Genomic DNA, 24515 nt, shown 5'->3' with positions numbered 1-24515 from the left:
TTTTTTTTTTTTATTTTATTTAAGTATCCTAAGGATAAATAGGCCAGAATTATTCACATCTAAATCATTCATGGAGTTGTGAAAATAGAATTGAAATATTTGAATATTCTCACCTTTTCTTTTACTACCTTGCAACTTTGTTATTATAACTAAATGCCCAAATTGGGTAATTTGGAGAGATGAGAGAAAGAAAATTCTCAAATGTTTTAAGATTAACAGTGATTTTAAAATTTATTAAATCCTTAATAAGCTTTAAACAAATATTAAACTTTGTCAGTTGCTCTGAGTTTAGCTTATAACCAATATTTCCACATTTTACAATAATCTTACTTTCAATAAAATGCAAATTTGTTTTAATGGCAATCATTTTTATATTGAGTCTATTTTTTGATGAAAGAAATCTTAGTTATTTCTCTTCTTTAAAAATGCCAACAGTATTTGCTATTCATAGATGTTCTGTCTTCAATAAGGTCTATCAGAGTGTAAAACTAGATGGGTATTTTTCTTTCCTCTAAAATGGAATGGTCTTTCATTATGCAGTGTTCTTAGGTGAATTCTCTTGTTTAAGAAGCCAGAATACAAGAGAGTGCTATATTAGTGTATTATTCTCACAACAAACAAGCACTGTTCTGTTGCTACCTGCTTGGCCATTGTTTCTGATTGTGTGTGCTTTGCAGTGGTATTTGGATGGTTTCCTGCTCTCTGCTAGCACAAAAAGGCATTTCTGTTACAATGGCCCCTAACCACACAATGACGGCATTAAGGATTTATGTGGAGGTTTCATTATTTTCTCCTCTTTTGTTCCTTCCAGGATGTCTTCCAAGCGACCAGCCTCTCCGTATGGGGAAGCAGATGGAGAGGTAGCCATGGTGACAAGCAGACAGAAAGTGGAAGAAGAGGAGAGTGACGGGCTCCCAGCCTTTCACCTTCCCTTGCATGTGAGTTTTCCCAACAAGCCTCACTCTGAGGAATTTCAGCCAGTTTCTCTGCTGACGCAAGAGACTTGTGGCCATAGGACTCCCACTTCTCAGCACAATACAATGGTAGGTTTCTCATGGTTTATTGTGCCTACACTCACTTTTTGACAAGTCTACTCCTCTAATAGTTTGGCCTCAGTCCTTTGCTTTATAATTAACATCTACTTAATAAGCCATGCACAAGATTCACCCCTGGCATCTTAGAATTCTTTAAATTTGTTCCAGTAAGCAGCATAAGATACGCTGTTTTCTGTTTCTTTTGTATTTTTCAAGACTTCTTGCATTTGAGACACTTACAATTTAATCAGAGAGAAAAAAACATACAAAATATAAAAATAATGTTAAAGTAAGATATTTAAAATTATTCAGCCTGAAAATTTGGTGTCATCGTTTTTTTAATAAAAGTTGTTTCTTTTTTTTTCTGATAGAGTTACAATGAACATAGATTGAACATTTCCACCATGATAAATCAGTGTTTTAATATTTGTTGCTTTGCCAAGATTGGATTCTATAATATTCCTTAACAGTACTTGGAATTTCATAGAAGAATATATTTCATAGAGAGTATAGTTTTCTAATATGACTACACTAATTTCTAACTCAGGCCTATTCACACTGTTGTTTTGTTAATTCACTAATTTTTTTTTTTTTTTTTTTTTGCATCCTATTCTGGAATATGCAACTCTGGGTAAATCCTCTGATCTCTTATCCTGGGGTCTGGATCACTGTAGAAAATTAGGAAACCAGGACTTTGTGGATGAGAGGAAAGAAGCTAGCATAGCATCTCTGGCTGCAGCTTAAACAGCACACACAAACACAAATAAGTCATTGTGGTCCTTCTTAGCAACTTAAATACATAGAATCGTAATGTTAAGGAGGTGGCAGGGCCCTTACCTACCGTTAGAGGCATCCTCACCTTTTCAACATGGCTTCTTGGGTGGATGTCGCATTTTTGTGACCACTCCACCTTTTCTACTTTACGGATGTTAGTGTTGTTAATTTGAACCTGAATTACACCAACAAAAATATATTTTATCTTACATTCTTATACCTTTAAAGACAGCTCTGATTCTGCTAAATCTTTATTTTTCCTCCAGGAAATTATTGCCTGTCATAAATATACTTAGAACTGAAATATGTCCACTTGTTCGTGATTTTGAATTATTGCATGTGGAATTAAATCAAGAAGAAGGATCAGATATCTTCTGAGAGCTGTGTAATAGATCAATACTTTGATTTTCATATTAGATTTAAATATTCCCATTCAACATTTCAGTCTCATAGGTCAAGATTTCTTTGGGCATTTGACAATGCCATGATTTTTCCACCAAATATAAAGTTTTAGGCTGGGCCTGGTGGCTGACACCTGTAATCCCAGCACTTTGGGAGGCCAAGGCGAGTAGGTCACTTGAGGTCAGGAGTTCAAAACTAGTTGGCCAAAATAATGAAACCCCATCTCTACTAAAATACAAGGATTAGCTGGGCATGGTGACACGTGCCTGTAATCCCAGCTACGCAGGAAGTTGAGGCAGGAGAATCGCTTGAACCCAGGAGGCGGAGGCTGCAGTAAGCAGAGATCGCACCGCTACACTCGAGCCTGGTGACAGAGCGAGACTCCATCTCAATAATAATAATAGTAATGTTTTAGCTAACTCATATGTCAGACATATAGAAGTGGTGTTTTTAGCATTTCTTGATGGTGTAATAACTCATTTAACTTTCACAGTAATTGAGTGAGATATTATTATTAATTCTGTTTTACAGATAAGAAAACTGAGGCAAAGAGAGGTTAAATAACTTGTTCAGATCAGCTAATTCATGGAAGGACCAGGGTTTAACCAAGCAGTCTGTCTTTGGAGTCCATGCTTACAAACATTATGCATGCTGCTTCTTCACAAGAGCACAGGCATATTTTATATTCTGATTATCTATGTCTTTGCAAGTTAAATCTTACTGCGCTTCATTCCTCCCTCTCCTTTTTACTATGAACTTACATAAGTTATGTACAATGACCAAACTTTTTATCTTCCTCTTATAAAGATTAAACTAGGGAAAGGGGAAAATGGGTAGTACACAGGTCAGTAGGGTAAGGAAGTCAGACATTCCATTTGGCATGACATCACTCCTTGTGCCTTTTTCACGTTTAATGCTTTCATCACTGTCCTCTTTCAGAAAATATCTAATTGGGAATAGTGTGATAGTACCATAAACACAAATATATACATTTGAAGAGATGAATATAGATAATTATGACTAGAAGAATACCAAAAAGATAAAGGGAAGATGATTTTAAGTATACTCAAGGATGGGTATGAGGAAAGTATATTAAATTGATGCATAATGTAGTTTCATGAGGGGATGCTGTGATGCAGATAGTTAATACAAATGAAATCATTCCTTTTTTTTTTCTTTATTTCGAGACAGTCTCGCCCTGTGGCCAGGCTGGAGTGCAGTGGCGTGATCTCAGCTCACTGCAATCTCCACCTCCCAGGTTTAAGCAATTCTCCTGCCTCAGCCTCCCTCAAGTAGCTGGGCTTACAGGCACCTGCCACCAAGCCCAGCTAATTTTTATATTTTTAGTAGAGACAGGGTTTCACCATGTTGGCCAGGATGGTCTTGATCTGTTGACCTCGTGATCCACCCGCCTCGGCCTCCCAAAGTGCTAGGATTACAGGACTGAGCCACCACACCTGGCCAAAACCATTGCATTTTTAATGGAGAATTCAGTCTAACTAAAAAATGATGAACTGCCTATGCTGTACCATGTTTTATGCGAGACACTATGGAAATAGATTTGAGTAAGATGCAGACTTCTTTCCTTGATGAACTTCATCTAATGCAGAAGTTCTCTTTAATTTTTTATTTTTTTAAGAGACAGGTTTACGCAGGCTATAATGCAGTGGTGCTCACTGTAGCCTCGAACTCCTGGGCTCTAAAGCACAATTTCTTAACTGGGGTCTATAGATCTTCTTAAAAAAAGTTGAGAATTTTTCTATATGTGAGCATATCAGAGTAGCACTGTGGTTTCCATTGGATTCTTAAGTAGATCTGTAACCTAAAAGGTTAAGATCTGTTATTCTAGAAGTTAGTACAGTTTGGATACAAATGATTGTTTTAGTGACATCAGCACTTATACTTTTCTCTTATATTTTTAATTAGTTTCCAAATTTGTTTCTGCTCTGCTGCACATGTTTCTTGATTCCAGCTGTTTTTTTCTGTCTTGAGTAGATAGTTGGAAGAGTTACCTATATGGTCTCAAACATTCAACCTCTTTCCAAACTTACTTTCAACTTCCACAAGACTTGTTTTCCTGATAAATGACTTGGATTGTTTACATCACTTTTGAAACTAACGTGTGCCCTGTTGCACATAGAATTTAGTCCAAAACACCTTTTCTTAGCAAAAGAAAAATCTCTGTAGACTAGCATCAAACTGTGGCTTCAGTGTCTTCTATTAACACATCCTACTATGGACACAATGCCCTGGTGATGCCAAGCTTTTCACACATGTTCATGAACATACCAGATGGCCTTTGAATGGCACAGTTTTATTCTTTCTACTTGGAAAACTCTCTATTTTCATATGTTACCTTCCTGGTGAATTATGTTTCCTCCCACAAGACTCGGTTCAAAAAATTGCTTTTTCTTAGATGCTTTTACTGACCTCCCAAGGCAAAATGGTTACTGCATTATTATTTCATCCATGAGAATTATTTATATATTTTCTCATGATCTACTTTATAATTTATTTATTGACATATCTGCCTTTCTATATGCTGTATTCCTTTTTGAGGGCATAGTCATATATATGTATATTTATGTTTCTGGGATCTAACATATACTAGATATTCAATTTATGATTATTGACTAAGTGAGTTTACATGGATGAGTAAATATGTTTTAGGCAGAGTAGTTAAGGACAGCAATTAATAGTGATTTCATTTTCTAGCAATTGTAGAACTAAAGTAGAATCTACTAATGTATAATATATCCAGAAAACAGAAAGTCATGATATATTCAAATTATTAAACTGATTAAGATTTATTTTACTCATGTATCAAAACTATTGAATATATTTGCAGTATTCTTCAATATAAATAATTTCTCTTTTTATTCTGGCTACCAGGCCTTTGTCATATTCACAAAATAGGTTCTTTTATTTCAGTAAGGAAATACATTCTCTCTTTTTTTCTATTCCATATCTTTGAAAACAGAGAATGCTTATAGTCTTTATATCACAGAGTTCAATTTAGGGAAAAAAAAAAGAAGACAGTTTTTCATTGTGCATTTGTGTGTGACATTAATACTCCATTCTTAAATAAAGAAGAGAGATGCTGGGAGGTATATATTTTGTATTGCCTGAATAGGTTAGAGACAAAATACAACTGTTGAGTAATCCCTGTAATGCTGGCTTGAAGTTATGCAGAAGTGCTTTCAGTATAAAACTTAAGTTGGAAAGAGTTCTTGAGATAGAAGTTTTGTACACTTAATTGCTATTCCCATGTAAAGACTTGGAGGAATTAGGATGCTTTGTTCAGTTTCAGGTTATGCAAATGTTAAGGTTTAAAACTGAGTCAGATAAAGATGTAATTCTTCCTTTCTGAAATTGTGTTTATTGCCTCAGTGTTCTGGAGAAACAAACTAAATGCCTAAGAGCGACTTCCAAACAACTGTAAGTGGTATAAATACTTAAAGTTCATTTATTCCTGGAATATTTCACTCAGTGTTCAGAGTGTACTACAGATGAGCTTTCTTAAGCACACTATATACTTATACATATATTCATAAAATATTGTCAGATTTCTAATCAAGGTAAGATTGAGACATTGTTATAAGTCTATGAAAAAGACTGATTTGGTTGATTCCTTCTCTGAAGCTTTCATAATCTTGCCAAGCAATTAAGAGCAACATTTGATTCTCATATAATCTTCACAAAGTTGAAAGCAATGTGAAAGTCTGATTCTGACATTAGTGAAAAGGCAGTCCTGAGCTTTATTCTTATTGGTAGTTAAATCTCCAATGGTCTCCTTTATTTTCTTTTCTTTTTTTTTTTTTTTTTTTCCAACTTGACTTTGGAGGCCGTTGCTTCAAAATTTTAGAGACAAGCAAGAATCACTGTAATTTTGGGGTCACTTTTAATAATAGTTTGGATATAGATTGATTTATTTGATGACGGAAAGGACTCTTCAGAGTGCGTCCTCATGTCAATCGATATGAGAATTTGTGGGCACCAGAAAGGAATAGAGTACCTCTGAAGAGAAATCAGGTAGCAATATCAGAAGCAGCTGCAGTAACTCTATGGTGGCCATTTTGGTGCTCGTTTTCTGTCTGGTTGTATGCTACTTCTGTTGGTTAGGTTGTTGTTCCAGTGTCAAATGTGATGTGAAATGAAAGTCTTGACCACCTGTGGTTGTTGAATAATCAGTTGTCATTATTTAAATAAAAAGCACATTTTATCTTAGCCGAATTCTCTTTTGATTCCTTAAAATACTGGTGTGTTGCGTGAACAGTGTAATTATTATTATTATTATTGTCCATTATTATTATTATTATTATTACTGAGATGGAGTTCCGCTCTTGTTGCCTAGGCTGGAGTGCAGTGGCACTATCTCGGCTCACTGCAACTTCCGCCTCCCACATTCAAGTGATTCTCTGGCCTAAGCCTTGTGAGTCGCCAGGATTACAGGCACCTGCCACCACGCCCAACTAATTTTTGTATTTTTAGTAGAGATGGGGTTTTGCCATGTTGGCCAGGGTGATCTCAAACTCCTGACCTCAGGTAATCCGCTCACCTTGGCCTCCAAACTGCTGGGATTACAGGCATGAATCACCATGCCCGGCCAATATTTTTATTTTAAAAAATAATTTAGGTTTTTCATTCTAGAGGTAGCTGAATTTTATTATGAAATAAATACTGTGTGTGTGTATTTTTTCACGTATAAAGATCTATTGGATTTGAAAATGTGTTATTAGAATCTAATTTTTATTTATACTGATGACATTTTCTTGGAATTGTTAAAGAACTCTGAATATATAATCTCTTAGTTTGACTTTGTCATATATCTTAATGTTAATATGCTTAAACACTACACATACACTGATTATCATAAAGCAACATTTACCGTGAGTCAGTTTTCTTCCTGAAGTCCATCAAAAGAAGAAAAAAGTATCTTTTTACATTGATCTTCTGGAAAGTTTGGAAATATACCTGAGATCCTAAGTATAACATTATAGCAAGTCTCCAACATATGAAATCCAACCCTAAACACTGAAAGAATTCATTCAGTGCACATGATAGAGAGGCTTTTACTTGCTCAGGCTCACTGGCAGCTCCTGGGATGCTTTATTTACCCAAAATAATTTTAATTGCTGTATTATAGCTATGTCTTGAAATACTCTTTATATAAATTTTGCTTACAATCTAACAGTTAGTTATGCGTTTTCAATGTTTGACTAGGATGGTGTTATGCGTATAATACTGTTCAGAAAATTTAACAAGGAAAAGAGAAAAATGCATGTGTTACTTAAAAATAAGTCACAGAATAGGGCCTTAATTACGGTATGGTAAAGATTTCTATTTTTATCTGGTGCTTTTTATAAGCTTTAAAATTTCTGGTTACCTTTGTACATCGAACTTAGCATAAGTTATTGTGATGCCATAATGCATATTGTTGTTAAACCAGTGTGGTTATTGTGCCAGTTCTAATAATGAGAATTTCATTGTTTAGGGAGAGCATTCTCCTATACTCTAGACAAAAGTGTAATTACTTTTGAACGATGTGGAATGTGCTCAGTTTAATAGCATGGAGAATAGATTCAGAAACATTCAGATAAAGTAAGCTCGGAAGCCATATGTGCAGTGTGGCAGTATAAAATTATGATAGTAGGCTGTATAATTCTACACACACATACCCGATTTCACACAGTTTATCTATAAACTGTTGTTTCTGTAAGAGATAGTCTTGCTTATCTGAACAAGGCTAATTCAATTGAAACAAGGTAAAAATGCTGACAAGCGTGTATTTGTTTTTTATGGTAAATTGATGTTTATCATACAATGAAATTACATTGTTACAAACAATATTCTGTAAATGTTGTCACAAAATACCACATGAAACTGTTTATCTAGATATAATCCCAGGCTTGTGTTTAAGTGTAAGTGGTTCAATCATTATACTTGCATTGTTTTGGGAAATTACCCCCAGGGCTAGCAGGAATGGGGATGTGTGAAAAACAATCAGTTGGGGTCCATCAAAGCCACTGGATAAGTTGTGCAATAGATCATTTTGTCCTATTGCTATACAATTCCATTCAATCCAGTGGTGGGAGAAGGAGTCAAATGTTAAATTGAGAAAACTTTGATTCGTTCATATGATGTCCACAGTATTTGAAGTACTTCTGTTGAGAGTAAAGTTAACTGGACCTTGAGAAATTAATGAGTATTCTCTCACATGAAAAAAAAAAAGTGCTATGGGAGTTGTGAGATAGTTCAGGACACTTAATGAATGTCTACTATTATCCCCACACAGTGTAATGCAGTGACAGGGGGTAGGGGAACAGGCAAGTGCTTCCAATGCCGTGGTAATAGGGGGGAAATGTGTTAGCTTGAAAAGATTTGATCTAATGGAATCTAATGACTTTCATTTAATAGGAAGTGCTGCAGAAAGATTCAACTCAAATATATACAATGAATAGTTATCAGTGGAGGTATAGAAATGAATAAAAACTAATATCTTCCCTCATGTAGTTTTTTTGTGTGTATGTAGTATGAAGGTAAGAGAAGCACAAAATCACTGTAATGTAATATAAAATATTAGAACCCTGATACAGGAGCCTCACAGTTGAAAAGTTTCTCATTTGTGGCGATCAAAATAAATTAAGTCGAAATTGTTTCCACTGAAAATAATTACTTGACATCTAGATAGATAGATAGATAGATAGATAGATAGATAGATAGATAGATAGATAGATACACACACACACATACACACACACACAAACACACACACCACACTGGACCAATTACCATTAATTCATGGTCTTTACTTTGTACTGGAATATAGTTTTGCTTTTGCCATACAGATTTCTTTTCCAACAGAAGTAACTCAGGAAAAATAAAAAAGAATGTTAAAAAAAAGGGAAAAAATTGACCAGAAAATATACTACGAAGCTTTTAATGTAAAATGTAGAAAAGTTAGGAAAATATGCACCTCATGTTAACAGGGATAAAAACAACTACTTTAGATATTGAAGTTTTGAATGTTTCCTTTCTTTATCTGGGTGACCACCTTGAATGCAGTGGAGAGAATGATGAAATACTTGGCTGGGATACTGGAAATAGCAAGGACGCTAAGAAGCAATGCTGTAGACTTGCATGAATGCTGATCTTGATTTTGTGGCATGGATAGGTGGTCATCTTTATCTCATTTGTTATTCTCAGACATGCATTAAGAAAGGATTACTTATATTTAGAAGTTAAAAATAATTAGAAGTTTCTTTGCAATCCCACTTTATTATAGATATTTTGTTTTCAATTCTTCATCTTTCCTTTGATTATTTTCCTCCTTTGCTTCTCTTTTTCCTCTTTCTTTCAATTTGCCTCTATCAGAAAACATTCTTAATGGATCTTCTTGTGAATCTCAATAGAGCCATTATTGGAAAGGAAGACAGGGTAGGAGAATCAGCACCATTGTGCCCTGATATATACTTCCTTCCTCTTATATGTTGCCTCTTGGGGCTTTGCCAGACCTTCCTGCAGTCAGTCTAGGTTTCTCTTACTGCGTATGATTAATAAAGATCTGTTGTTTTATGATTAAGTTTTAACTTGTTTTTAGTAACAGAAACTATGTAGTGAGTTCTTCACAAAACTATGTGGTATATTCAATTTATTCTGACATTGTATTATTTTACTTCTCTTTGGTGATCCAGTGTTGATAATAAATGGTAGTTTTATTTTCAGTGCCCCTACTTAGCTAAACAACTCTTGAAACCCTGTATTGTTTCCCAAAGTTTGTTTCGAAATCTTACCTAAGTAAATCCAAGTATCTGTGAACTTACGCTTTAGCAGATACTGGTGTTCTTTATGTGCCTGTTACTAACTTTCACTTCAAGTTATTTGACAGCATGTGTCACTGTTTCCAATCAGTTTTTGATTTAACTAAAATCTTTTTTTCTTCAAATTTATTTCTTTTTTAATTTTGAGATTTTATAGAGATTAGTAAAAAGTTTAAGAAATAGGGAAGGAGATCATTTATAAAATTAGAAAGTAATCTTAACGTTAGTGTCACTGTGTAGACTTAATATAAGTGATAATACCAGTGCATTTGTCATTATTTTTTATTGCACTTTCAAATGACAGCCACCTAACAGAATCCAAAAGAGAAAAAAAAAATTCTTGCAGTGTTGGTGCCTGATTTCTAGAAACTAGAGTGAAATCTGTAACACGTGGTAACTCATTTGTCCATGGGAACTCAAATGTATCAAATAATGCTTACACCATATTTCTTCTTGGCCACATCAGTTAGATTCAACTACCTATTGTACTTAAAAAGGGATCTTTGTATAACAACCTATTTTAAAAATACAACCATTAACACTTCATTTGGATCTTAAGAAAGTCAAGTCTTAAAAATAATATAAGGGAGTATAGTATTGGATTTTCTTTTTTCACATATTTTGACAATAATATATTTGTATGGCTTACTCTTAATAGTATATACAAGGACAAATACTTGGAGATGATAAATTAGAAATATTAAAATGATTCAATAGTAAAGAAAATCTCACAGAATGATGAGTGGGAGCATTTTCAAGAAAAAATGATTCTTAAGGAATGCAATCAGAACTAAAAATGCTTGGAGCACCATTGGTGATACATTAGGTAAATTAAAAGCATTCAGTGTATTTAAACCCTTTCCTTCTTTCACAAGCCTGAGATACTAATAATTTGTACTGGCATTAAAGCTGGCATTAAAACTCAATTCATGATAGAATTTTAGTATACTTACCCATTTTAATCTTTTTTTTTTTTTTTTTTTTTTTTTGCCATTTCTTCCTATTTCTTGTCTTGAGAAAGCACATTTTTTTTTTTTTTCCTGTATTTTACTAGAGAGAATGGGGGAACATTCTTTGGTGTCTGAAATGGGAAATAAATGTAACGCTAACTTAAGGTGACAATTGTAAATGGCCCATTTGGTTACACATCTCCTTTGTGTGCAAAATGCTTTTTAAAATTTTCCCATAGACCATTTTTTAGGAATGATCCATGTGAGCAGATGAGGTGTGATATAAGGAGAGCAGCCTTGGCCAGCTCTGTGACACTGACATCACGTGATAAAGGAAATGAACACAAGTGACTAGATTTTGTGTCTTATTTAGTCAAGGCTGCTTCCGTGGCAGCAGGGCAAACAATGTTATCATTATATAGAGAAGCAGTGTTTACTTCAGTGTCTCTTCTTAGCTCTTAAAAATCCAGCCTGTCTTGAGATAAAACAATGAATCTTGTTTGTTGATATCCCTAAACTACAAAGTGATATTCAAAGGGTTAATAAAAACATTAAAATGGAGATAGGATATGAAAAAGATGATAGGGGTAATAGCTCCAAATATGGCTTTATAAATTTATGTAAAAAATAGAAACTAGGTACCACGTGAAAATTCGAAACCTATTGTTAGTATAAGAAAAATAAGTTACATTAATTTTAGCATTACACTTACTGTACAAAGCTTTGTAACCACCTCTCCAGCCACTACTAGACCTTTCCCTCTGTGTAAACACACATTCTGGAGTAGGAGAGATTGCTAGGCTGTTATCAGTATTCATCTTCAGGCCTTGTGACAGTGGCTGGCATGCTTTGCACCACTAGGGACATGGAAGCTGGAGAACATGCTTGTGTATCTGAGATTCTGATTTCCCCAGGGTCATCAGTAGAACATAGAAAGCAACGTTGAAAGCTTTGTTGAATATATCTTATAGCCAATCTTCAGTCTGATAGGTGCAACTCAAATATGGAAGACTTCAGTCAGTGCTCCTTAGAATAAGATATCTAATAATTAATAGCAATGCATAATATTTCAATGTTTTCTGGGTACCAGCCACCCTACATTGATTATCTCAGCCAATCCTATGTTAACCCAGTGAGTTCAGCAACTAGAGTTATACCCAATTTACAGATGGAAAACATTCATAGTTAAAATGACTTATCTAATAAATAAATGATACAGTTTGGGTTCATGGTTTTAGAACCCAAACACTTAATAACTCTGCTCAGTTTCTGCACTTATATAAATGTTAAAATCTTTTTAAAAATATTTTATCAGAATAAATAACTTTTCTTTTTTTTTTTTTTTTGGACGGTAGTTTCGCTCTGTCGCTCAGGCTGGGGGAGTGCGAGTGGCGGTCGATCTCGCTCCACTGCAAGCCTCCGCCCTCCCGGGTAGGTTTATGCCGCATTCTCCTGCCTCAGACCTCCTGAGTAGCTGGGATACAGCGCGCCCGCCACTCGGGGCCGCGGACTATAATTTTTTTTTTTTTTTTTTTTTTTTTTTTTTTTTTTTTGTAGAGACGGTCCGGTTTCACCGTGTTAGCCAGATCGTCCTAGATCTCCTGACCTCGGTGCATCCACCGTCTCGCGCCTCCCATATAGCCTGCTGGGATTACAGGCTTGAGCCCACCGCGGCCCGGCCCATAACTAAATACTTGAACAGCTCTCTCGCAATTCTTGGTGGTTGGGGAGCTGGCCCATGGCTAGAACAAATCTTTACTTGATATTTTATCTTTCTTCCCTAACTTTAGCGTTAACTTTTGTGTTTTTTTTCTTTTTTTTTTTTTTTTTTTTATTATTATACTTTAAGCTTCTAGGGTACATGTGCATTAACGTGCAGGGTTTCGTTACATATGCCCTAATACTTGTGCCATCGTTGGTGTTGGCTGCACCCACGAACTCGTCAGCACCCATCAACTGTCATCTACATCAGCTGGTTTTACATCAGGTATAACTCCCAATGCAATCCCTCCCCCCCCCGCCCCTCCCCATAATAGGCCCCGGTGTGTGATGTTCCCCTTCCCAAGTCCAGGTGATCTCATTGTTCAGTTCCCACCTATGAGTGAGAGCATGTGGTGTTTGGTTTTCTGATCTTGTGATAGTTTGCTTAGAACGATGGTTTCCAGCTGCATCCATGTCCCTACAAAGGACACAAACTCATCCTTTTTTATGGCTGCATAGTATTCCATGGTATATATGTGCCACATTTTCTTAATCCAGTTTGTCACTGATGGACATTTGGGTTGATTCCAAGTCTTTGCTATTGTGAATACTGCCGCAGTGAACATACATGTGCATGTGTCTTTATAGCAGCATGATTTATAATCCTTTGGGTATATACCCAGTAATGGGATGGCTGGGTCATATGGTACTTCTAGTTCTAGATCCTTGAGGAATCGCCATACTGTTTTCCATAATGGAGAAATAGGAACACTTTTACACTGTTGGTGGGATTGTAAACTAGTTCAACCATTATGGAAAACTTAGTTTTTTTAAATCTTTTTAGCTGCTTTAAATGGGCCAGGAATTTGACTGTTTTTAGAATAATAGGCTATTGGGTAACATATGAGATTCTAAAGCGCTACTTGTTAAACCTTTCATGTAATAATTAGTATTAATTTATTAATTTGTGTTCTGGCTATAAGAGAATTGGCAAAGGGTAGTAGTTAAGCACATGACCCTGAGTGACAAAATTACTGGGTAAATTCCAAGGTCTGTTTGAAACCTGTATTGCATTTGGCAAATTATGGAAGTGGTTTTCCCTTATTTTTGCCATCTGTAAAATGGTAGCGATAAAAATAGTATCTAACCTAGAAGGTGCGTACAGTGTTTAAAGAAGTCAAGACACATAAAACGTTCTGTTGCTGGCCTCTGCAGGTACTCAGTAATTGTCAGTTGTTAGTTAAACAAGTGCCTAGAGAAATGTTTAAGTTCTGTGATCTAGGAGTATGTTGTATGAAATGTCAGCTGGCTTCAATGCTTATGAACTTAAGTCACCTATAAGAAAACCTTAAGCTAAAGAAAAAAAAAAAAAAACGTTTGAAATGAGAATCAAATACTGTAGAAATCTCAGTCTCTTGTCACTGAAAGATAATTTATTCAATCTGAGATATTATCTCTCAGTCAAATATTTGTAACAGATTCAGTTCTTAAAAATATTGTTTATTTGCAGACAATATTTTGCTTAATGCTGTTAAGGATAGTCAGCAATAGCAACCACTTCCACTAAAACCACCACAACAATGTCTGCCTAAACCAAGTCAAAAACCATGTTTTGAGAAGATTATGAGATGTATAATGAAGCGGTATAGAGCCTAAGCTTGCCCTTAAACTGCTTAGGTTCCAAATCATGCAAGGTGTGTGGTCTTGTCTAAGTTTTGCGGGATCCCTGTGCCTTTGTTTTCTCATATTAAAATGGTCATAGTGATGAGAACCTCTCCATATGAAAATTCTCAGAAATTTTCATATTTTCAGAATTTTCACAAATGGCTTTGCACCATGCCTGGCACATAGCAAGCACTGAATAGATGATACAGTTCTTACATAGTTTGTCTCTTTTTACTAATTACAATTATTTATCAGAACAAAAGACTGTATTTTCTTGTAGGTTTCCAATAGTCATGTTTTCCTTTTAATAACCGAAAGGAATATGACTCACGTGACTCCCCATTTTAAGTGATTCAGTAGTCTTACTGGGAAGGTCTGTCAATATCCTCGAATGTAATTCACCTTAAACATGAGATGCAAACTCATTTAAAGTAGAAAGCTCTGTGGTTCTATTGGGATAACATGTTTGTCTGTTTATCATTATCTTTAGAATCTGGCACAGTGGCTGACACACAGCAAGTATTTCAAGATAGTTTAATGGATGAATTCATGAATGTCTCCAAAGCCTGTGCTCACAAGACACTTTAATTGTAATTTTCCTTATTTAAATCTTAAAATAATGATATTTAATGCATAAGCAGCTGATATAATCATTAAATGAGATAATCACCTAACATAGTACTTTTATGTAGTGAGTTTCAGTTAGTGTGAACTCCCTTTCCATCACCCTTGTAATCCTTTCAGCCCAGTTGCTCTGCAACTCACTCTGATAAATCGAATCATTCTTCTGTAGCTTCATATGCTATACTTCTCCAAACCGTTTACAAGAGAAAAATAACAATATCAACACAATAACATAATACCAAACAAAATTTTGGAATATAATATATTTTAAAATTGCTTAATTTTCTTGCATGAACATTCTAAAGGCTATATGATGAAATTCTTTTAGGACATGGTTCAGGGGTTTGTGTTTATTACTGTGGTTTTTTTTTTTTTTTAGTATATCCGCTTACTTTGTAAATATTTCATTTCACTTAAAATTCCTTTTCATTCAGGGATTTTAGAGGTACTGTGAAGGATTCAGTCCTTCATTTGTTATCATTGTGTTTATTGCTTTTTAGGCCTTTAATCTTGCTTCTGTGTTACCAGCAAGAGGGGCTTAAAATGATGTTAAAAAGGATATGATATAGGAGAAAGGCACAATACATGTGGATGTTTATAATATAACAGCTCACCTGTTAGAAATCTGACATGTTGCCTTTCAAATTGACATACCTACCGAGGACGTGTATATCTTCAACCACTAGTTCTTGATGATTAAATATATATCTCTGCCATTTTTGGTGGGGAGGGTAAAACCTTGACTTGTCACTTTCTTAATGTGCTTCATGTGATCTTTTTATTTCCTATCATATAAATTCTTCCCTCTTCACTATGTCCTTTTCAGTGATTCTATAATTATTTTGTTTTACATAGATAGACACATGTTTTCCTCCCTTTTACATATGATGTTTTTGCTTCATGCAGAGAGAACTACACAGATGACACTTTTAAAAATCCAAATTTTATTCAGTTTTACATTCTTAGGTTTATAACCCTGAATATCTCCAAAATGTCCTCATCTAAAATGCTGTATTGTTTTATTACTAGATTTATACCGGTAGGAATACACCAGCTTTCTTAGGGATAATCTTTAAGCAGAACTTACTTAGTAAGAGAAGCTTTGAAAACTATCTTTCCTAGGAAAGTAAATCTCAAATCATGAAACATCAGTTTAATCGTTCCCCTTGACAACTTAACACGACAGATTGAAATATAAAAGCCGATTCAAGTGGGATCAATGGATTATCTAAGTCCCTGAACATCTTCTCTTAAATTGGGGGACTTGACAGACTGTTTGTGAGAGGGGTGTGTATTGTATGTCCCTTGTCACAGGCAGAGCATTAAGTTTTCAGAGATTAGTGCTGAGTGGATGTGGTCTACCTGTACGTGATGAAGCAAAGAGAAAGAAATTGCAAGGGAATGAAAGAGAAAAAGAGGGGGCCAAAGGAAGAGAAGGATAGAGAGATTTACATGTGAGAATTCAGGGGGCTTTGTCATGGCAATTGTATAAAGTGATATACAGTGCAAATCGACTTGAGCATGTCCCTGGATAGCAGGCGGTTTACAGCCTCCAGGAGCTGAGATTACTGCTTTATCTTGTCATACTAAATTAACATGGCAGCACACTGTTAAACAGTGGTGACCTCTTCATCTGGGGAAATTGCTGCCTAGAAGATAGGTGGTATTTAAGACACTGTCTCCCTTTCCCCACCCCTCTATAGGCTTAAAGCATTTTGGGGTTAGACAGTAGCTATGTTTAAATAATTATAGAAAAAAAAATTATATCAAAGAGACAATAGATAGGTTTCAGTTAGATCAAATGGCCACTTTGGGTAGAAAAAATGATTTTAGTCAGTGTTCTAAAAATGTTATCTTTATATATCAGAATTAAGAATATATTTGTGAACATTTCATTTTAATCTTACTGTTATTCTACGGTTAGTCTATTCATTTGTGTAAGCATTCATTTCTTTACTTTCCATAAGATTTGCTTGGTGATGATCTCTACAGGGGAAAGCAAGATGACATACTTGTTCCCTCCCACTGGTCAGGTAGGGGGATAGTCCAAGAGAACTAGGAAGGGGGTTGTGCCTTATATAGAGGTAACCGGGTTATTGCTTTTCCCTACAGTTTACCAGGTGCTACTTCATTCCCTGTATTATTTTTACTTGGTTATTAAAAGGGGAGATAGAGAGAGAGGGAATGAGAGAGACAGAGAGAGAAAGTTGAGATTAATTTCTCACCCCTCTTCAGGATGCAGGTATTCCCTTCTTGTATTTTCTGTAATCTACACATAGGAAATATAGTAAGAATTCTTTCTCCTATGTTTTTCTTTCTCCTATGTTAAAATGTTGATAAAACAATCAAAATCCAATATGTAATTTTCTTCACTCAGTAAGTGCTATTGGAATTTGAGTCAAAGGAAGGGGTAAATTAAAGCTTCATAATACCGTAATATGGGTGTCCATTCACTTATGTCTTCAGCTCAAGACCGAACTGCTTCCTCACTAACCTCTAAAGTTAAGGGTTCTTAACCTAGGTGTTAAATCACTTTAAGGGTTGAAGGATGAGCTTTTTGAAACCTGTGAACCCCCTGAAACTGTGTGATATATGCACTTACATATTGTTCTTGGGAGAGTGTCCACAGCTTTGATCATATTCTTTAAGGGGCCTGAGCAATTGAAATAGATGATTGCTCCTCTAGAGCTTAATTCTTTCTTAGGTGTTGCTGTGGTGCATCCTCACACTGGGGCTATATATCTGGCAGCTGACTTACAGTCACAGCTGTGATCCTGTTTATTTTGTTATCATGAAATATATTCACTTAGCTTGCCTTGGAGACTTTTTACAAGGCTGCCATGCTGGAATTAGTCCTACAGTCCACCTACTGCTCTTGACCACTTAAAACTATTCCTGTAGCATCTTTTTAACCCACTTTTTGAGCCATAGACTCACTATAATTCTAGAATACGAGTGAGGTTCAGTTCTCCAGTGCCCTGGATTCAAGGCCCTGAATCTAGAGATACAAAAAGACTATTTAGCTTGTGAGGTATATGAAACAAGTGCAATGTATTTTTTTCCATTTTTCTTGATAAGTTGCTTTCTCCTACTCACTGTCTCCTTCCCACCTTTTTCCCAAGTCTGCATGTTGTGAGACTGTGAAAAAGAAAACATACATTAATTTAAGATTGGCCTCAATAGTTACATCTGTCCTATGATGCCCTGGTACCATGCTGCTTAACTAATACAGGATTTTTAATGTCAAAGCAGTTAGCTTATGTTCAGTATTTGCTTATGTTCATACACATGGCATTATTTCAAAGAAAAGAAAATTAAAAACACCTTGCCAAGTTGCCTTTCTATGCTATGTATTATTGGGAACTAATTTTAAAGAGTGATTATTTAAATTAGTATTTTCCTCCTTTTTCTTCCTGTTAATTTCTTCTTTTCTAGTTTTTTTTTTCATCAGATTAGATATATTAGCAACTCTTTTAATTAAAATAAAGAGTCACTAAGTAGCCACTACCTCCTACATTTAATTATTTCTAGCACGGAATTAATTCTTTTAGTTAAGTTCAGGACTTAGAGGTAAGTTGATATGGTGTTATCAGAAACATTAAGCTTTTCCTTATTCCTCATTTCAAATTCTTATTTATTTAATAAATATATTTAGTGAGCATTGTGAACACTCATATTAAAACATGAAAGGATTTCTTTCAAATAAATATTGTATTTGATATGGGAAGCCATAAAGGACACACAAAATTTTATATTTCATGAAGTAGCAACATGTCAAAAAGTGCAGGAGAAGGTTCTGGCAAACTTCACTACTATCTCCTAACTCAGAGCTAGAAAGAGTGACTTCAGGGGCGGGGAGACACAGATACCTGAGACATGGAATGATAGAGAGTCTTATCCTAGGATTGGATTCCTGCAATAAATGGAATATTTTAATATTAGAGATTGTTTTTGAGGAGTTCTTTAATATTTGGAAAGTCAGTATGATGTAGTATTTTCTACTAACAAAGCAGAAATTTTAAGGAAAGGAGAATAAAAAATATAAACAGATAAACTTATATATATAGCTTAATGTAATAAAACAGCTGTCCATACTCACACTAAATGGATAAATGTATTTTAAAAGATTAATATTTTCTGGATTTGTTCTAGTTTCATGCTCATTAAAAAAGACAAAAGAAAATAACATGGAAATGTTAAAAGTAAAAGAAAGGTAAAAATGTAATAGGCATCCATAGACAGAAAGCAGAGGTAGCATTATTATTTATCAGACCAAGTTGAATGAAATTCCTGGAACAGATATTTTTGTTGTTATATAGAGATAAAACGTCATAAACATTTATACACTAAGTAAACTACATAAAGGAAAAGGTACTTGAGTATATTGAAGTCTAGAAAAGAAAAAAAATGTTAGAAATATGAGGTGTTGACAGAAACAAATTATACAGAAATATTTTGAATTATCTGTTTCTCTTTGACAAATGGATGAGGCAGAACACCAAGATGTGGAGGATTTGATAAATAGTTAATAAGGTTGATCTATTATATGTCTGATCACTTGAAAGCTTTTAAGAAACTATACTACTAAGTGATCTTGTGTTTAAAATAAGAATCAAGATTCATTACATGCTTTAAAAATAACAGCATGAAGAGTATATGCCAAAACTCATGTGAAATGATCAGAGTTCTAATACTGATAACTTTAGATGCATTCATTATTAAATAGAATAAATGGGATAAAAGAATTAAGTATTTAACTTTAGAAGCAGAAAAAATATAATAAAACTACCTCAGTAGAGTCATAACCCAGAACCTGAAAAGCATAAGAAAATAAATTAATGAACTGGGAGAAAACTAGATAAACTTTTTTCTATACTAATACATGAAAACACAAATGCACAAAATTAGAAGTGATTGTAGTTGTGGAGATATGATAAATTATTATAGCATATACTAGCATTTTCAAAATTTTGTTCCAAAGAATACACATTTCATATAATGTCCAAGAAGAAGGTTATATAGTGAAATCAATTTAGAAAGCAATTCATAGTATATCCCAATTTTTTGTATTCACACTCCATATGGAATATTGAAGATTTTGAGAAGTCAGTTCTGTTATTCAGTTTAATCTTGCATGTTTTCCACCTTTAATTTTACATCTTTACTTTAATATATCTCTTATTAAATAAATTACCAGGAAGTAATATCACATTGAACTCACACTGGCAAATGGGGCTACATAAAGCTATTTATTAATAAGGTTGAGAATCTTGATGAATTGTATGATTTCATAGGACTACATACAGAGAAATGAGGAAACATAAACAGACTGGACTCATGAACAATTTTTTTTAAATTCAAAGAATAATCTCCAAAAATGGCAACTGTAACTATGCAGGTATTTTCAACTTTTAAAGAACAGAGAATTTCCACTCTGAATAAGGCTGTTTCCAGAGCACAAAAATAAATTTAAACTTTTCCACAATTAGCATAACTGCAATACCAAACTCTCCTCCAAAAAAAAAGGAAAAGAAAAGAAAAAATAAGTCCTTTAACACTTTGAATAGAGATGCAAAAATTCTAAATAAAATTAGAGAAAGTTTTATTTTCTTTTTTTTTATTATACTTTAAATTCTGGGATACATGTGCAGAAAGTGCAGGTTTGTTACATAGGCATACACGTGCCATAATGGTATGCTGTGCTCATCAACCTGTCATCTATATTAGGTATTTTTCCTAATGCTATCCCTCCCCTTGCACCTGACCCCCAAAAGGTCCCAGTGTGTGATGTTCCCCTCCCTGTGTCCATGTGTTCTCATTGTTTAATTCCCACTTACGAGTGAGGACACGGGGTGTTTGGTTTTCTGCTTCTGTGTTAGTTTGCTGAGAATGATTGTTTCCAGCCTTCATCCATGTCCCTGCAAAGGCACATTAACTCATCGTTTTTTATTGGCTGCATGGTTTTCCATGTGTATATGTGCACATTTTCTTTTATCCTGAGTCTATCATGATGGGGCATTTGCGTTTGGTTCCAAGTCTTTGCTTATTGTGAACGTGCTGCAATAAACATAAGTGTTATGTGTCTTTATTAGTCAGAATGATTTATAATCCTTAGGTATACATACCCAGTAATGGGATTGCGGGGGGTCAAATGGTATTTCTGGTTCTAGATCCTTGAGGAACTCACCCAACACTGTCTTCCACCAATGGGTTGAACTAATTTAACACTCCCACCAACAGTGTAAAGCCTTCCTATTTCTTCCACATCCTCTCCGCATCTGCCTGTTTCCTGACTTTTTAATGATCGGCCATTCTAACTGGTGTGGACCATTGGTATTTCCATTTGTGGTTTTGATTTGCATTTTCTCTAATTACCAGTATTGGTAAAGCTTTTTTTTCATATGTTTGTTGGCCAACATAAATATCTTTTCTTTTGAGAAGTGTCTGTTTGATCCTTCCACCACCTTTTGATGGGGGTTGTTTTTTTTCTTGTAAATTTTGTGTTAAGTTCCTTTTGGATTCTGGATATTAGCCCTTTGGCAGATGGATAGATTGCAAAAATTTTCTCCCATTCTGTAGGTTGCCTGTTCACTGTGATGAGGAAGTTATCAGTGCCTTTTACTATACTTTTAATAGACCATGCCTAAAAAGAGTTAGTTTAGGGAATGCCAGGAAAGTTTATACAAAGAAATATATATTAACATAATCTATCATAGGGGTCAACAAACTACAACTTGCTGGAAAATCTGGCCCACTACTTGTAAATTTGTGAATAGAGTTCTATTGAACAGAGTCACACTAATTCATTTACTTAGTATCTATAGCTGCTTTTTTGCTATAGTATTTCCAATAGAGGCCCAATAGCCTGTAAAGTCTGAAATATTTTCTACATTACCTTTTACAGAAAGTCTTTGCCGACTTCTGGTTTATATTCTCACTGGCTGAAGGGGAAATATTCTATGAAAATTCTCAAAAAGGTCTTTGATAAAATTCAGCATCCACTGCTTAAACAGTTCTTGTAAGTAGTTAATAGAGTGATAGCAGTATAATCTCAACCTAGCATTGCTTCAAACTTAATGGTAAAATTCTCTGGTTCTCTTTAAAGTCAGTGGTAATTCAGACTTGCTCACTATCACTACTTTGATTTGATACTATTTTATCAGGTTTCTTCCTGCCTTCTTTCCTCTCTTCCTCCTCCTTTTTTTTCCTTCTCTCCTTCCTTTGCTTCCTCTTTTTCCCCGTCCTTTCTTCCTTCCTTTCTATGAAGAAAAAACAATGAAACTTTTTTACTGAAGAAAAAACAGTGAGGATTTTTTGCAGAATTATATATAACACATTTTAATCAGGAAAAAAACAGTGGGGTTATTTGGCCAGAATTATGGAACTTAAAATGATCTCCTGAAGTCCTTGGGTATTCTTATGAAAACCTTTCAGTAGCCAACTTTCCTAATGATACAAACAAATAGTTTTCTCTTTAATCTTTGATTTTTTAAAGCAAATTTAATATACAGTTTCTCTTCATAATGCCTCTTTATGTGTTACTGTTTTTATATCAAAAGGTTTCACTTCATGATTACTGAAGAAAAACTTCCTGCTTTCTTATAAGATTGTTTTTACTTCCACAGAGGAATAAAACTCATCCTCAACTATTAGTTACAGGTGTGACATTACGTAAACCACACAGTCTTAAGATGCACAGAGAAATCCACTGTCCTGTGGTCAGAACTTTGGGCCATTGTTTGAGAACAATGGAAACACAATGAAGGTTGAAGACCTATCCTTAAATTCCTCACTGTTCTAAAATGTCCGTATAGGCCACATAAAGCCTGAGGTCTTTTGAGCTCTAAGTGAGTATGCACTCAACATATTCCTACTGCCTTTCCCCCTTCTTCTATGGTACTCAGTGGTTTGCGCTGGAAAACAGTATGGATACAGGACATCGAGGACTTTGCTGTAGGTAGAATCTGTTATAGTAGTTTTTCATGATTTATGAGACTAATCCTTTCTCTCAGGACTTCCCCAATCTCAGTTCAGGTTTAAATACCCCTTCATGAGAGTATATTTGTATTCAATAGAATCCTTGACCTTTTCTTGTGCCTCTTGGAATTCATCTTAGGAGCTGCATCATCTTGGGATCATCTGTTCACTCTCTCCCTCTTCTTATAACTCTAGCTTTGGGCTAAATTCTCTTTTAAGTTGCTACCTGTATTATTTCCGATTTCTCTATTACATGATGTCTTTACTGGATGAAACCTATTATGTTTTCACTACATTTTCTCTTCCCATTCCTTTCATTTTAGAGAAATTTTAAAAACAGAATAATTGGGCTTCCCTCAAAAGTTATAGAGATTTCTAAGAGCAACAAGGTTGCAGTGGTCTGCATATAGTGCATCGCTAAACTTGACTGCCTCAAGTCCGCAATCAGCAGTGACTACCCAAGGACAAAATATGGCACCGGAATTTACTTCCTCTTTGAATAGCTGTAGTGTCAATTTATTAGACATAAATAAATGAATATTAGAATTTATTTTTAATGAGAATGTTTACCTAAGAATTTAGATGAGGAAATGCCATTTTAAATCTTACTGGAAATGAATTGTCTTCAGGTTTCTAGGCCAGAGAAAAATCATTCCCATCTTTCCTTTTTCTGGTATGATTTGCCTTTATACATTTTCTCATGCTTATTTTTTTATTCCTTGATTTATTACACAAGAGAATATACTTCTGTGGATCACCATCTTTGAAGTACCTATTGTTCAATATATTTTTTATTCAGAAAACCCACTGCAAGGAGTCTCACCGTTAACCGTATTCTTACCAGAAAACCTGTAACTCAGTAGTAAAGTCCATCTGGTGAGTTTTTTATAATCAAAAGTATTGGAAAAACTTTTATCTAAAAAGAAGGTAAATATTTATAGCACAATGACCAGTTAACCACATGTGGCTTTTCAAACCTGCTTTGTGAATCTCTTAAACAATCATTACATGATCTTTATATACCCCTTTCCACAGTGGTAGCAATTCTTTACCTGTAGTCTCTTATATATCCTTTGTGGCAAAGAAAAGAAAATGCTATAATCTAAAGCAGAAATAATAGAGACTGTTTGATTTAAGGAAGGATATAGGATGGACATTTAGTGTATATGAAAAAGAAATTACAATTGAGCTATTGGTGAGAATGATATACTTGGCACTGAAGACACAGAAACTGATATTTTATAATAAAAGTTTATAAACATGCAAACAAGTGGTTTATTTTGGTGTCAGCAATGGCACTGTATTTATTTCTTTTCTTTTCTTTTCTTTTCTTTTCTTTTTTTTTTTTTTTTTTTTGAGACAAGGTCTTACCCTGTCACCCAGGCTGGAGTACATTGGCACTATCTTGGCTGACTGCAGCCTTGACCTCCTGGGATCAGATGATTCTCACACCTCTGCCTCCTCAGTAGCTGAGACTGCAAGTGTGTATCACCATGCCTGGGTTATTTTCTGTTTGTTTCTGTTGTTGTTGTGTGTTTCTTTTCTTTTCTTTTCTTTTTTTTTTTTTT

At 34.7% G+C, this 24515-nt stretch overlaps 1 protein-coding gene across 1 annotated transcript in view; it reads left to right on the top strand.

The window, feature by feature from the left end:
* SOX5 (SRY-box transcription factor 5) overlaps positions 1–24515 on the top strand; it is a 437995-nt gene that overhangs the window by 56840 nt on the left and 356640 nt on the right. Inside the window, 1 exon segment of the mRNA XM_017890553.1 lies at positions 812–1043. Within this exon segment, the coding sequence (XP_017746042.1) occupies positions 812–1043 (232 nt within the window).

This window comes from Rhinopithecus bieti, unplaced genomic scaffold (genome assembly GCF_001698545.2).
Source record: "Rhinopithecus bieti isolate Rb0 unplaced genomic scaffold, ASM169854v2 scaffold_17971, whole genome shotgun sequence".
Classification (NCBI taxonomy): Eukaryota; Metazoa; Chordata; class Mammalia; order Primates; family Cercopithecidae; genus Rhinopithecus; species Rhinopithecus bieti.
Note: the sequence above shows the minus strand (reverse complement) of the source record. Positions and strands in the feature narration are given on the sequence as shown.